Genomic DNA, 12,326 nt, shown 5'->3' on the forward strand with positions numbered 1-12,326 from the left:
GCCCCATTCCTGGGTGCGGATGCTCGGAGGGTGCTGCTCCGTGGGGCGGTCCACGGTGACAGGCCTTGGCACAGCCATACACTGCTAATTGTGAGCAGAGAGCGTAATAAACTCCAGGTTTAATTTTCAGGAGCACAGCTAGACAGAACGCATTAGCGATAGGACAACACCGATTGCCATCGGAACGCGTAGATCACGCGCCTGAGATAAGTGAAAGCCCTTGATTTCATTTCCATATCCAATTAAATAAGCTGTGAGAAATAAAACCTTGAGGGTACAGCCTTCCCGTGGCCCAGGCAAATGCTCAGACAGGGAGGTTTCTCCTGTGAGCTCTGATTTTTGTGGTGCTGGCACTGCGACGTGCTTTCTCTGGGATGCAAAATGAGCACGGGATGTCCTGAGATCGGATGGGAAGATGATGTATGGCCAGGTCGTCTTCTGCTCCTTTTGCTCTGCTCCCCTTCCCAGTCACGAAGGGAGCATCTTCCCTGTTCTGGTGCAGAAGAGGAAAGCCATGAAAGGCATGACTATGTTGGCCATGACTTCCCTTTCAGTAAGCAATGATCAATCTTCCTCTCTCTCCCCCTCTTATTCCCAACCAGTGCGATAAACAGGCCATGAAAGAGAACTACATGCGATCAGAACGCTTTAAGGTTCGACATCATTTTCTTTATTAATCTGAATCTTCAAGCTGAACCATGGCTTGCAGCTTCAGCTGCCCAGTGCCCACCACGCCTGCAGGTGCCCACAGAGGTTTCTCTCTTTGTGCGGGTTTCAGATGGATGTGGTGTGCCTCCTGCCCTTGGATATCTTCTACTTGGAATTCGGTGTCAACCCGCTCCTGCGGTTTCCTCGCTGTCTGAAGGTGAGTGGGAGCTTATAAAATCAGACAGAACACCAGTTGTGGTGGGTGTGAAGGAGTCCCGTGCTGGTTTGGGTAAGTTATGGCTTGGTAGACTCATCGATGATGACAAGAGGATTGCAAAATGGACAGGAAGCCTTGTCCCAAAGGCTTTGCGGGGCTGTTGGTCAAACACTTCATTTCAATCCTAAAACATTTGAATAGAAGGGCACTTATAGATGGAGCCAAATCTGTCTGTGGCAGTTCATGCTGCAGGGGGGCTGTGGGAGAGAAACAGAGGGGGAGTGGGGTTTTGTGGGGACGTAACTCTCTCGGTGGGGGCCACGGGAAGCTGGAGCACTCTGCTTTCCTTCTCCTCCCAGTACCTGGCCTTCTTTGAGTTCAACGACCGCCTGGAGTCTATCATGAGCAAGGCATACATCTACAGGTGAGGGGAAGGGAGAGAGGGTGGAGTTGCTGTTTGCTGCTGGGGAAGGAGGTTCGCTTGGGTGTGCACCCGTTCTGCATTTCTGATTTATTTTCCCGCTATCCCTGAACTGGTTGACGTGGATGTTGGCTGATGCAGGTGGGACATGGGGGTCCTGGAGTCCACATGGGTAGGATGGCCTCTCCTTGACCCAGCAGGGACAAGGGTGCTGGTGGTGGTAGGAGCCACCAGAGGATAAGCTGCTTTTTCTGGCACTTCTGGAGCTGCAGGGCTGTGGGAGGGAGCAGCGGAGCCGTATGTTTGGGTGCTCTGTGGTTCCTGCATGGTCAGCACTCAGCTCATTGCTTCGAAGCTCCTTGTGATTCTGGGGGGGATCTGGTGTGCTTCTCCCAGCAGATACCATGTCATCTCTCCTCCCGCTCTCTCCTTGTTTTGCAGAGTGATCCGGACCACTGCCTATTTACTGTACAGCTTGCATCTGAACTCCTGCCTCTATTACTGGGCATCAGACTACGAAGGACTGGGCTCTACCACCTGGGTCTACGACGGGGAAGGAAACAGGTACAAGCCAGGGCTTGGGTCCTCACGTAGCACAGTTTGCTGTGGTGAGCTGGAGCAAGAAGGAAGGTGTTAGCATGCAGCTGGGTTCATAAAAACCACTGAAGCAAAGGGCTGGGTGTGCCAGAAGATGCAGAGCCAGGAGAATGATGGCTACAGGAGGGATGGGATGTGGAGTAATACACAGGGCTGCAGGACAAGGAGGCTGCAGCTGAGCTGACGTGGAAGACAATGGCTGGTCAAAGAGGCTGAAAAACTGGGAATTTGGTGCTGGGAAACACTCCCTGGCTGAGCGGGATGGCAGCGTGAGCCCTCTTTCTGTTTGTGTTGACCTGCTGCCAGGTCTGGATGGAGGCTTGAAGCTGTGCTTGGAGATGGGTTCTGTGCTTTGAACCCAGGTGGTATCGCACACCCCGCAAAATCGGGACCTAGGTGCCATGTGTCAGGCCCCTTGGACCAGCCCAGCACCCTCATTCCCAGGGACAGTGGCCACCCCGTCCCCTCGCCATGGCATTTCCAAGATATGCGTGTTAAATGTTCATTGTGGTGGATGCCACTGGAGAGCGCTCGGCTCGCAAGCTTGGATGCTGCCTTGTGGTGAATGCCCACACCTACAAGTTGTACAACATGGGCAAAATACAACACTGAGTAACATTTAAGTAATTTAGCACCATGCAGTAAATGAGAGTTTCCTGCAAAAAGGCATGGACGTTAAAGACTTATCGTGAGGTGTGGGCGTAGGTGGGGACAAGGGACTGTCACCCAGGCAGGTTTAGCGCAGGTGTTGCCTTCCCTTTGAGCACTCAGCTTCCCGTGTTAATGTTGCTGTGATATAGTATTTGTGTGATAGACATATCTGTATCTATCTGTGGGTGTGACTATAACATCCAAGGGAATGCCCAGGACCAGGGAATTCAGAATTTACTTGACATCTACTGAGTCCCATGCCAACAATTTGCTCACACACCCTTTTATTCCCCTGACTATTTCTAAAAGTGTAAATGTTGCTGAAAATATGTTGCTGCTTTATGGTAGCAGGGCTGAAAGAAACAGAAAATGGGAGTAGCCAGAGCAGCTGAGCCTCCCATGCAGAGGTTTCTGGAGGGTCCCTACATTCCCCTGCTGCTGTAGCATCTCCAGAAGCACCTACAGGTGTGGTGGGGAGTCTGCAGCACTTTAATTTTCCCTTCATCACCCGTAATTACTCTCAGCAGGCTCTGGCTTGCTATGGCCAGAGGATCTGAGCTTGGTACCAAGGGGTGAAACAGGCCTTCACGCCAGAAATGCCTTCAAAGCTGCCTTCTCTTTTCCTCCCAGCTACATCCGCTGCTACTACTGGGCAGTCAAAACCCTCATCACCATCGGGGGCCTGCCGGACCCCAAGACGCTCTTTGAGATTATGTTCCAGCTGCTGAACTACTTCATGGGCGTCTTTGCTTTCTCCATCATGATAGGGCAGGTGAGCGAGAGTCATGGGGGGTTCCCAGCTTCAGGTGGGGAAGGTTTCGGTGGGGTTGGTCCACAGGTTTATATCTCCAGGTGTGTTTTCCCCACGCGAGGACCTGCTCAGCATTGGCCAAAGACAGAGGATTTGGCAGATGTTGTTAGGATTGAGCGTACGTGCTCTAGACTGCCTAACCTGCGTGATGGATAAGCACAAGCAATTAAAACAACTCTTCCACCTCTTCCTCCCATTCAGATGAGAGATGTAGTCGGTGCCGCTACCGCAGGGCAAACCTACTATCGGAGCTGCATGGACAGTACCATTAAATATATGAACTCCTACAGAATCCCCAAACCTGTCCAGAACCGGGTGAAAACGTGGTACGAGTACACGTGGCAATCGCAAGGCATGCTAGGTGAGATCCGACCCCTCCGCGGGTCTGCACTTACACCACGTGTTTTACTGTGGTTGCTTTGCAGAGCTGAAATGTCACTGTCAAATAGCACTACAGTTTCGGGGCAGGGGGTGGCTTGTTTTATTCTTCACTATAGAGGCTTGTTTGCCCATCTTTAGAGTATATAGGCTGCCACCAGGTCGCAGCGCCGTGGTGACCCGGCATCACTCATAGCGCACTGAGCCTGGCATCATAGGATCACAGAATCGTTTTGGTTGGGAAGGACCTTTAAGGTCATTGAGTCCAACTGTTACCCCAGCCCTGCCAAGCCCACCACTAACCCATGGCCCTCAGCACCACATCTACACGGCTTTTAAATCCCCCCAGGGATGGGGACTCCACCACTGCCCTGGGCAACCTGTTCCAGTGCTTGACAACCCTTTTGGGGACGAAATTGTTCCTGATCTCCAACCTAAACCTCCCCTGGCACAACTTGAGGCCGTTTCCTCTCGTCCCATCACTTGTTACCTGGGAGAAGAGACCGACCCCCCCTCGCTACACCCTCCTTTCAGGCAGTTGTAGAGAGCGAGAAGGTCTCCCCTCAGCCTCCTTTTCTCCAGGCTAAACCCCCCCAGGTCCCTCAGCCGCTCCCCATCACACTTGTGCTCCAGACCCTTCACCGGCTCCGTTGCCCTTCTCTGGACTTGCTCCAGCACCTCAAGGTCTTTCTTGTCGTGAGGGGCCCAAAACTGCACCCAGGATTTGAGGTGCGGCCTCACCAGTGCCGAGTACAGGGGGACGACCCCTGCCCTAGTCCTGCTGGCCACACTCGTGCTGGTACAAGCCAGGATGCTGGTGGCCTTTTTGGCCACTTGGGCACACTGCTGGCTCATATTCAGCTGCCATTGACCAACACCCCCAGGTCCTTTCCCACCAGGCACTTTCCAGCCACTCTTCCCCCAGCCTGTAGCGGTGTGTGGGGCTGTTGTGCCCCAAGTGCAGGACCTGACACTTACCTCCCCTGGGAACATGCCCATGCCTGGGGAGAGAGCAGTGACTGGCAATCCCTGGCCGGAGCATGTCCAACAGCAAACCCACTAGCTCACCCTACCAGTAAATCATCAGGCAGGACCTCTGCATCCGTTCTCCTGGCCAATAAAGATGCTGGCTTGGGCTCACCGGTCTGTCTCTGAGAGCCATCAGGGCAGGGGTAACATGAAGGGCAGCTCTCCATCACCTCCTTTAGACCTGCAGGTTGCTGGAAACAGCCATTTTTCTGCTTTGTCTCACAGATGAGTTAGAGCTGCTGGTCCAGCTGCCGGACAAGATGAGGCTGGACATTTGCATTGACGTGAATTACAACATCGTGAGCAAAGTGGCCCTCTTCCAGGTATCTTCTGCAGCACGGGTCCTGGCTGGTGGAGCCTGGCATGGCAGCACAGACTAACGGTGCTGTTGCCTCTGTTTTGGCTCAGGGCTGCGACAGGCAGATGATATTTGACATGCTGAAGCGGCTCAGATCGGTGGTCTACCTGCCTAATGACTACGTGTGTAAGAAGGTAACAAGATGCTCTGGTGCTCTCCCATCCCCGGTGTCATAGCCAGGCTGTGCAGGGCACCAGGAGCAATGCACGGCAGGGAAAGCTAGGCCTGGTCCATCACCGTGGTGTCAAGCTGCTTCACAGGCAGGGAATTCAGAGCAAAAACATCCTCGGTTGCAACTGGTCTTGTGCAAAGACTGACCTCTTCTGCTGCAGCCATGAACAGCAGGAGAGATGAGAAGAGCCTGCGAGGCTGGAGGAGACTTTGGGATGCTTAGATGAGGATGCTCAGGAATGAGCACCATCAGGACAAAGTTTTTTGAGAGCTTGGAGAGCCCAGTGTGGTCGTGGGGGCTTCCAGCAAGATGCAGGTTAGAGCATCCCTAAGGTCTCCCCATTTCTGGGCACCCCACGCAGCACCCATCTTCATTGCAGGGAGAAATCGGCCGCGAGATGTACATTATCAAGGCGGGACACGTGCAGGTGCTGGGGGGACCCGAAGGCAAAACCGTGCTGGTGACTCTGAAACCTGGATCCGTGTTTGGAGAGATCAGGTGGGCAAAGCATTGTCAGGGAGCTGGGGGAATAGAGCTTGTGGGCCCTGGGTGAGGAGGGTGGGAGGTGGGGAGATCAGCAATGCCCTAATTAATCTTTGTGATTGAGAGCCACGAACACTGGGCAGCATCAGCTACACAAATTACAGCTTTTTTCTTGGAGCTTTTTCACTATTTTTGTCATCATGCTGTTTTCTGCCTGGGGAGCTGGTGACAGTAAGCAGAGGGATGGGATCACAGAATCCATCAGGTTGGAAGAGCCCTGTGGGATCATCAAGTCCAACCATTGCCCTGACACCACCATGGCAACTAGACCAGGGCACTAAGTGCCATGTCCAATCTTTTCTTAAACACATCCAGAGATGGTGACTCCACCACCTCCCTGGGCAGCCCCTTCCAATGCCTAATGACCCTTGCTGAGAAGAAATGCTTCCTAATGTCCAACCTGAACCTCCCCTGGCGAAGCTTGAGGCTGTGTCCTCTTGTCCTATCGCTAGTTGCCTGGGAGAAGAGGCCGACTCCCAATTGACTACAACCTCCCTTCAGGTAGTTGTAGACTGCACTAAGGTCACCTCTGAGCCTCCTCTTCTCCAGGCTAAACACCCCCAGCTCCCTCAGCCGTTCCTCGTAGGTCAGACCCTCCAGACCCTTCCCCAGCTTGGTTGCCCTCCTCTGGACTCGCTCCAACACCTCAACATGGAAAATGAATGGAAAATGGGAAAATGAGTAAGAAGAGATGTTTCACTAAAGCAACCACCCAGCCATTAATGTGCCCATTTCATGGGCATGTAAATTCCTGTACCAATTCGTAACACAGTGATAGAGTTTGCCTCCCTGTAGCCCAGTGGACACTTCAGTGGCGTAAAATGCAATATTTAACCTTCAGACAGGCAAATCTTTTTTTATATAGCGCTCCATGACAACGTTTCCCAGCATTCTTTAAAAATTGGGCTTGGAAAATTAAACTCTGAGTCCTCTGAAAGAGAGAGATGGGTGGACACGATGGGAAAAGGGAGATTTTCAATTAAAAAATGTTGTGCTGAGCCTGTTAATAACAGCGTTAACGTCTCGCTGTGTCTCTCTCAGCTTGCTGGCGGCAGGAGGGGGAAATCGCCGGACAGCCAACGTGGTGGCTCACGGCTTCGCTAACCTCTTCATTTTGGATAAGAAGGACTTGAACGAGATTTTGGTGCATTATCCGGAGTCTCAGAAGCTGCTGCGTAAGAAGGCCAGGTGCGTGTCAGGCTGCTGCTTTCTGGCCTGTGGGATATTAAAAAAAGCAGAGTGTGGGTTCAGGGTCACAGGGGAGATTTCTCTCTGTACAAAGCCCTGGGGGAACTCCTGCTGCAGGCGCCAGGCGTGAGGCACCGTCCCTGGAGCAGAGCCAGGCTGGAGCTTCGGCAGAGGGCACCCGTCCCTCGCCGTGGCTGTAGGGGCCCAGAGCCAGCCCAACCCTCCTGCAAAGCCTCACCGCTAAAAGCGGGTGCAACTCGGGAACGAACGTGGCCAAAGTGCATTCGTTTAAAAAAATCTATTAAAATATTTGCTTTGGTTCTTTGCATTACTTAGATTAGTTATTCTGTACTTCCTAAGGTGTAAAAACATCCCTGACCTTTTAAAGTCTGATTTTCTGCATTATAAAATCCAGCTAATACAACAGTCCTGCTGTCTACAACTGCCTGAAAGGAGGGTGTAGCAGGGAGGGGGTTAGTCACTTGTCCCAGGTAACAAGTGACGGGACGAGAGGAAACGGCCTCAAGTTGTGCCAGGGGAGGTTTAGGTTGGAGATCAGGGACAATTTCTTCCCCCAAAGGGTTGTCAAGCACTGGCACAGGCTGCCCAGGGCAGTGGTGGAGTCCCCATCCCTGGAGGGATTTAAAAGCCGTGTAGATGTGGTGCTGAGGGCCATGGGTTAGTGGTGGGCTTGGCAGTGCTGGGTTAACAGTTGGACTTGATGATCTGAAAGCTCCTTCCCAACCAAAACGATTCTATGATTCCCTGGACTGAAATCATCTCTCCTTTTCCTTGCTGTAGGAAAATGCTGAAGAACAGCAATAAACCCAAAGATGAGAAAGGAGTGCGTGCAGACCCAGTGATCATCGCCCCAAAACCTGACACCCCGAAGCTCTTCCAGGCTGCCCTGGCCGCCACCGGGAAGTTGGGGGCCAAAGGGCCGCTGGCGCAGTGGCGATGGAAGATGCAGCAGATGAAGGAGATGGAGGTGGCGCAGGTCAGCGGGGGGAGGATGGCGATTTGGCTTTGTTTCCTTAGATGCTGCATTGCAGCTCCAGAGACTGTCATTAAATTGTCTTAAAGGCCTGAGCTCGGGTCATCAGGGCCTGACGTAGCGCGGGCAAACGGGAAGGAGCCGTCCAGCATCTTACACGCAGCCTTGGGACAATGACATTGTCCCACAGGGGTTTGTTTTGCAACACAAAAGGGAAATGCACTGACTTTTTGCCCAATTATGCTAAGCCTGAGTCTAGTTTCTAGCTGGGCTATTGCCACAGATGAACCTCTCTTCCGTGCCGCAGAGACAGAGTAAGGACTCGATGTGCTGGCGGACGGAGGGTGATTCTGGCACCCAGAGCCCAGTTAATATTTGCAAAGCTTTCACAGCGTGGGTGAGGCCGAGGCCCCCAGCAGCAGGCTCTGCGTGAGCTGCCCTGAAATCACCCTTGTTTTTTTTATCATGAGCAACTGAAAAAGAAAATGGCCCTGCTCTTTTTTTTTTTTCTTCCCTCCTTCCAACTGCTGAACTCATAAAAAAGGTCATATCTCCACGCAGAACTTGTTGTTACTCTTCCCAGCATGGAGTTATGCAAACTATCACATCTGGACGCATAAAGGGAGGTGAAAGAGCAGCTGATAGGGAGCACGCGGTGGCCTTGAGGCTGGGTAAACACCCAGGGAGACACTGAGCATGACTGCATCTCTGCAGGCCTTCACAAAACACGGCGAGGCATCATACCATGATGTGTGATGAACGAGGCTGAACACTAATTAATAACCCGTTAAGGGCAGAGGTGAACAGTGGCACCTCGTGCTGCAGCCAGTGGTGGCCACAAGACCCATCACTGGAGGGTGCACGCGCTAACGGTGTTAGCAGGGCCCCGTTAGAAGGACACCCCTCTCCATGGCATGTCCATAGGTGAGGTTTCTGAGGCTCCTCTCTAAAGGAGGCTTTAGGACAGGGCAGTCTGGGGCTGCTCCCTCACAACAACACTTCTTTTGCCAAGATCAACCCCTCCAGATGCAAACCAAGAGCTAGTGCAGGAGCTGCAGGAAGGCCTCGTTGCACTCCCCTCTCTGCACTTCTCTCAGCCCTTCTCGCAGGGGTTGGCTTTGGCAGCAAGCTGACTTCCCGGTGATGAGGTCCCGTGTGGTGAAACTCCACGAAACACCTGCCTGGCTCTGCACAGCGCAGATGCAGTGGTTGGGGGTAGTGAAGGAGGTTCTCCTAAGGTTGATTTTGCCTTTTTTTTTTTTTTTGGATGGCAGGATTCCAGTTTCAGCCCGATCCCACCGAAATCACCAGTGCACCAGAGATCGCCTGTCGGCTCCCCCAAAGCACGCACCCAGCTGCAAGAAGAAATATTCTCAAAATCTTCTGATAGTTTAGTCACCATTCGTGTGATTCCTACAGCACAAGAAGAAGAAGAAATCCTTGCTGCTGAGATTTCGGAGAAAGAAGAAGAAGAAGAAAAAGAAATGGAAAAAGAAAAGGAAAAAGAAAAGGAAAAAGAAGAGAAATGAAAACCAAGCAGGTCCTGGGGCAGGAGTAGGAGTCAGGCAAATGCCTGGGGTAGAAGCTTTTTGGCATTAACGATTTCCATGCAGTGGCTGTAGGCTTCGCTAAGTGCTGCAGGTAGGATCTGCCTTTCTTTTCTGCCCAGACCTTCATTCCCTGTTTATAAAACCCTCTGCCATATGACCCAGAATCATACAAGGTTGCTGTGCTCTGGAGATCTATTCTTATTGAGCAACTTTATGAATATTCCCACTAAATCTCAGGCCAGCCCTCTTGCTTCGAAATCCAGCCTTATGGAGATGGGGTAATGAAGAAATTGCTTGTTGTGGCTCTGGATGGTTAATGAGTGTTCAGATAAAGCGTGAAGAGTTATTCACCTCTGACAGCTGAGTCACCACTTGGCCAGAAACAACCAGGGAAAAAAAAAAAAACCACCAAGGTTTCTCTGTTGGACTCAAGGTTGTCAGCAGCAGCTGGAGAGTGATTCATCCAAAAAGGATGTGGACTATGCTCACAAGCCGAGCACAGACTGAATCACACTGTCATGAGAAGGCTGAGGTCCGTCCCGGTGTGCATAGACTGCAAGATGCTTGAGGGTCCCTGCGTGGTGCCAAGACCACCCTGGGTTTGCTGCTGGGAAGAGGAGTTCCTGCCAGCCATCCACCCCAGGGAGGTGGTATGGTGGGCTCTCCATCGCTGGTGGCTGTTACAGAGAGATTTGATGAGCATCTTTCAGGGATGGAGAAGCACAATCCTGGATGAGGAGATGTTCCTGGAGATCCCTTCCAGCCCTGTGTTTCCATGGATGCACCAACCTGCCACTGCCAGAGGGATAAACTGAGTGCAGGAAGGGAGAAGCTGTGTTGGTTTCCAGCTGGGATGGGAAAAAGAAGTGCAGTAAGTGCTCTCCTCTCCCAGCCAGCATTTCAGAGTCAGGCCAGAGCCTGTAGCGTGAGAACAAGCGTGCACAAGTGTGCAGGTGGTCCCCTGCACTCATTGCCGGACCTCAGTGGCCTGCCACATTTCCAGCGGCCAATTTCCAGCCCCTTTCGGTCACTTTGTTGGCTCTTGGCCACGTTTCCCATGGAGAAGCCACTCTGGTCTTGCTCATCGCTGCAACAGAGCGCTTGTGAAAGCGCTCTCCCAACCATGCTGGGACTGGGTGCTGGATGGGAAGGCGAATGCCTGGCCAGGGCTGAACTTCACCTCCTACCGGGTAGTCTTATTTTGTTGCGTTTTTTCCCCCTCTTGCAAGATAGATGGGTTTCTGTGGTGGAAAAAGCCAGAGTATATGTTAGTGTTAATTAATGATGGCTTGCTCTCTTTTAAACAAATTTAATGAGCTCCAATATACCACGGGAGGGTCTGAAGCCGCCACTGCTCTTAACACTGCTGGGGAAAACCTGGACTCACCCAAACGTCCCTAAATATTTCTTGCCCTCAGTCATTTGTAAGTTTTTTCCCACTGGGTAGAAGGATTCAGTGGGGAGTACAAAGTATTTTTTTTCACTATATAAATATTTATATAATCAAACCAGGAAATGTGCAAAAGTTAAACTGGGGTTCTGATTTGCTGCTATGATTTGATATGGTTTAGAAAAAGCATTTAAATAAATAGTGGGCTGTAATGGCTTTCGTAATTCACTATATCTACAATAAACACCATGTAGATTACTGTCCATTTGCTGTGGATTTATTTCAAAATTCCAGTTGTTTTCCATCTTTTTGCTCACTGATGGTGAAGGGTCTGGAGGGTCTGACCTATGAGGAACGGCTGAGGGAGCTGGGGGTGTTTAGCCTGGAGAAGAGGAGGCTCAGAGGTGACCTTATTGCAGTCTACAACTACCTGAAGGGAGGTTGTAGTGCAGTGGGAGTCGGCCTCTTCTCCCAGGCAACAAGCGATAGGACAAGAGGACACAGCCTCAAGCTTCACCAGGGGAGGTTCAGGTTGGACATTAGGAAGCATTTCTTCTCAGCAAGGGTCATTAGCCATTGGAAGGGGCTGCCCAGGGAGGTGGTGGAGTCACCATCTCTGGAGGTGTTTAAGAAAAGACTGGACATGGCACTTAGTGTCATGGTCTAGTTGCCATGGTGGTGTCAGAGCAATGGTTGGACTCGATGATCCCAGAGGGCTCTTCCAACCTGATTGATTCTGTGATTCCGTGATTCTGTGTGACAGAGCCAGTAAAGTCCCCACGTGCGGTTCACAGATTTTCCAATAAACTTTTTAGAGGCTCAGAGGTCACACAATACTAGTAGTAGAATTGTTATACTTTTTTTAATCACCAGAAGGAGGGAAAAAAGCTCTCTTAAACAGCAAATACTCGTGTGAAGAGCTTAGCTTTCAACACACAGCGTTAGGTGGTGATGGGTGCGTAACAGGTAGTTCTGGAACCGTGGAGAGATTTGAAGTTATCCTCCTCTGCGATCTGTTTACAGCTTTAGTTCTTTAGAGAGATTATTCTCCAGGCAATAATTAAGGTCAAGGTAGGGTTGGGCTTACACGCTGGGTTGGAGGGTTGAGCTCAGATCTGTTTGCTGTGCAGGACTATTTAGCAGTGCCAGGTGTTCTAAGGAGATGGGCAGCTCGTTTAGTGCCTCTTGTTTTGGGGGTTGCCATAAATCAGCTTTCTGCTGAATTTTGTCATTCCATTCATCTGCCAGCTTTGCTGCCTTTGCAATGGGCTCCCTTTGCACCGGTTCTCATTAAACATCTTGCAGCGTGCGCTTGTCACAGGCCTGTTCCTTCCACTGCCCTTGCAATGTTCCTGATGGATTTGGTAACGCTCCATGTA

The 12,326-nt window shown here is 51.4% G+C and overlaps 1 protein-coding gene across 1 annotated transcript in view; it reads left to right on the forward strand.

The window, feature by feature from the left end:
• CNGB1 (cyclic nucleotide gated channel subunit beta 1) overlaps window positions 1-9,536 on the forward strand; it is a 28,774-nt gene extending 19,238 nt beyond the window's left edge. The window contains exons 22-33 of the mRNA XM_068411578.1: window positions 603-653; window positions 779-865; window positions 1,225-1,289; window positions 1,728-1,850; window positions 3,165-3,306; window positions 3,547-3,706; window positions 4,978-5,075; window positions 5,161-5,244; window positions 5,662-5,780; window positions 6,867-7,013; window positions 7,815-8,010; window positions 9,282-9,536. Coding sequence (XP_068267679.1) covers window positions 603-653; window positions 779-865; window positions 1,225-1,289; window positions 1,728-1,850; window positions 3,165-3,306; window positions 3,547-3,706; window positions 4,978-5,075; window positions 5,161-5,244; window positions 5,662-5,780; window positions 6,867-7,013; window positions 7,815-8,010; window positions 9,282-9,536 — 1,527 coding nt within the window. The remainder of the gene's footprint in view (window positions 1-602; window positions 654-778; window positions 866-1,224; window positions 1,290-1,727; window positions 1,851-3,164; window positions 3,307-3,546; window positions 3,707-4,977; window positions 5,076-5,160; window positions 5,245-5,661; window positions 5,781-6,866; window positions 7,014-7,814; window positions 8,011-9,281) is intronic.
• The last annotated feature ends 2,790 nt before the right edge of the window (window positions 9,537-12,326 follow it).

Source organism: Nyctibius grandis, chromosome 12 (genome assembly GCF_013368605.1).
Source record: "Nyctibius grandis isolate bNycGra1 chromosome 12, bNycGra1.pri, whole genome shotgun sequence".
Classification (NCBI taxonomy): Eukaryota; Metazoa; Chordata; class Aves; order Nyctibiiformes; family Nyctibiidae; genus Nyctibius; species Nyctibius grandis.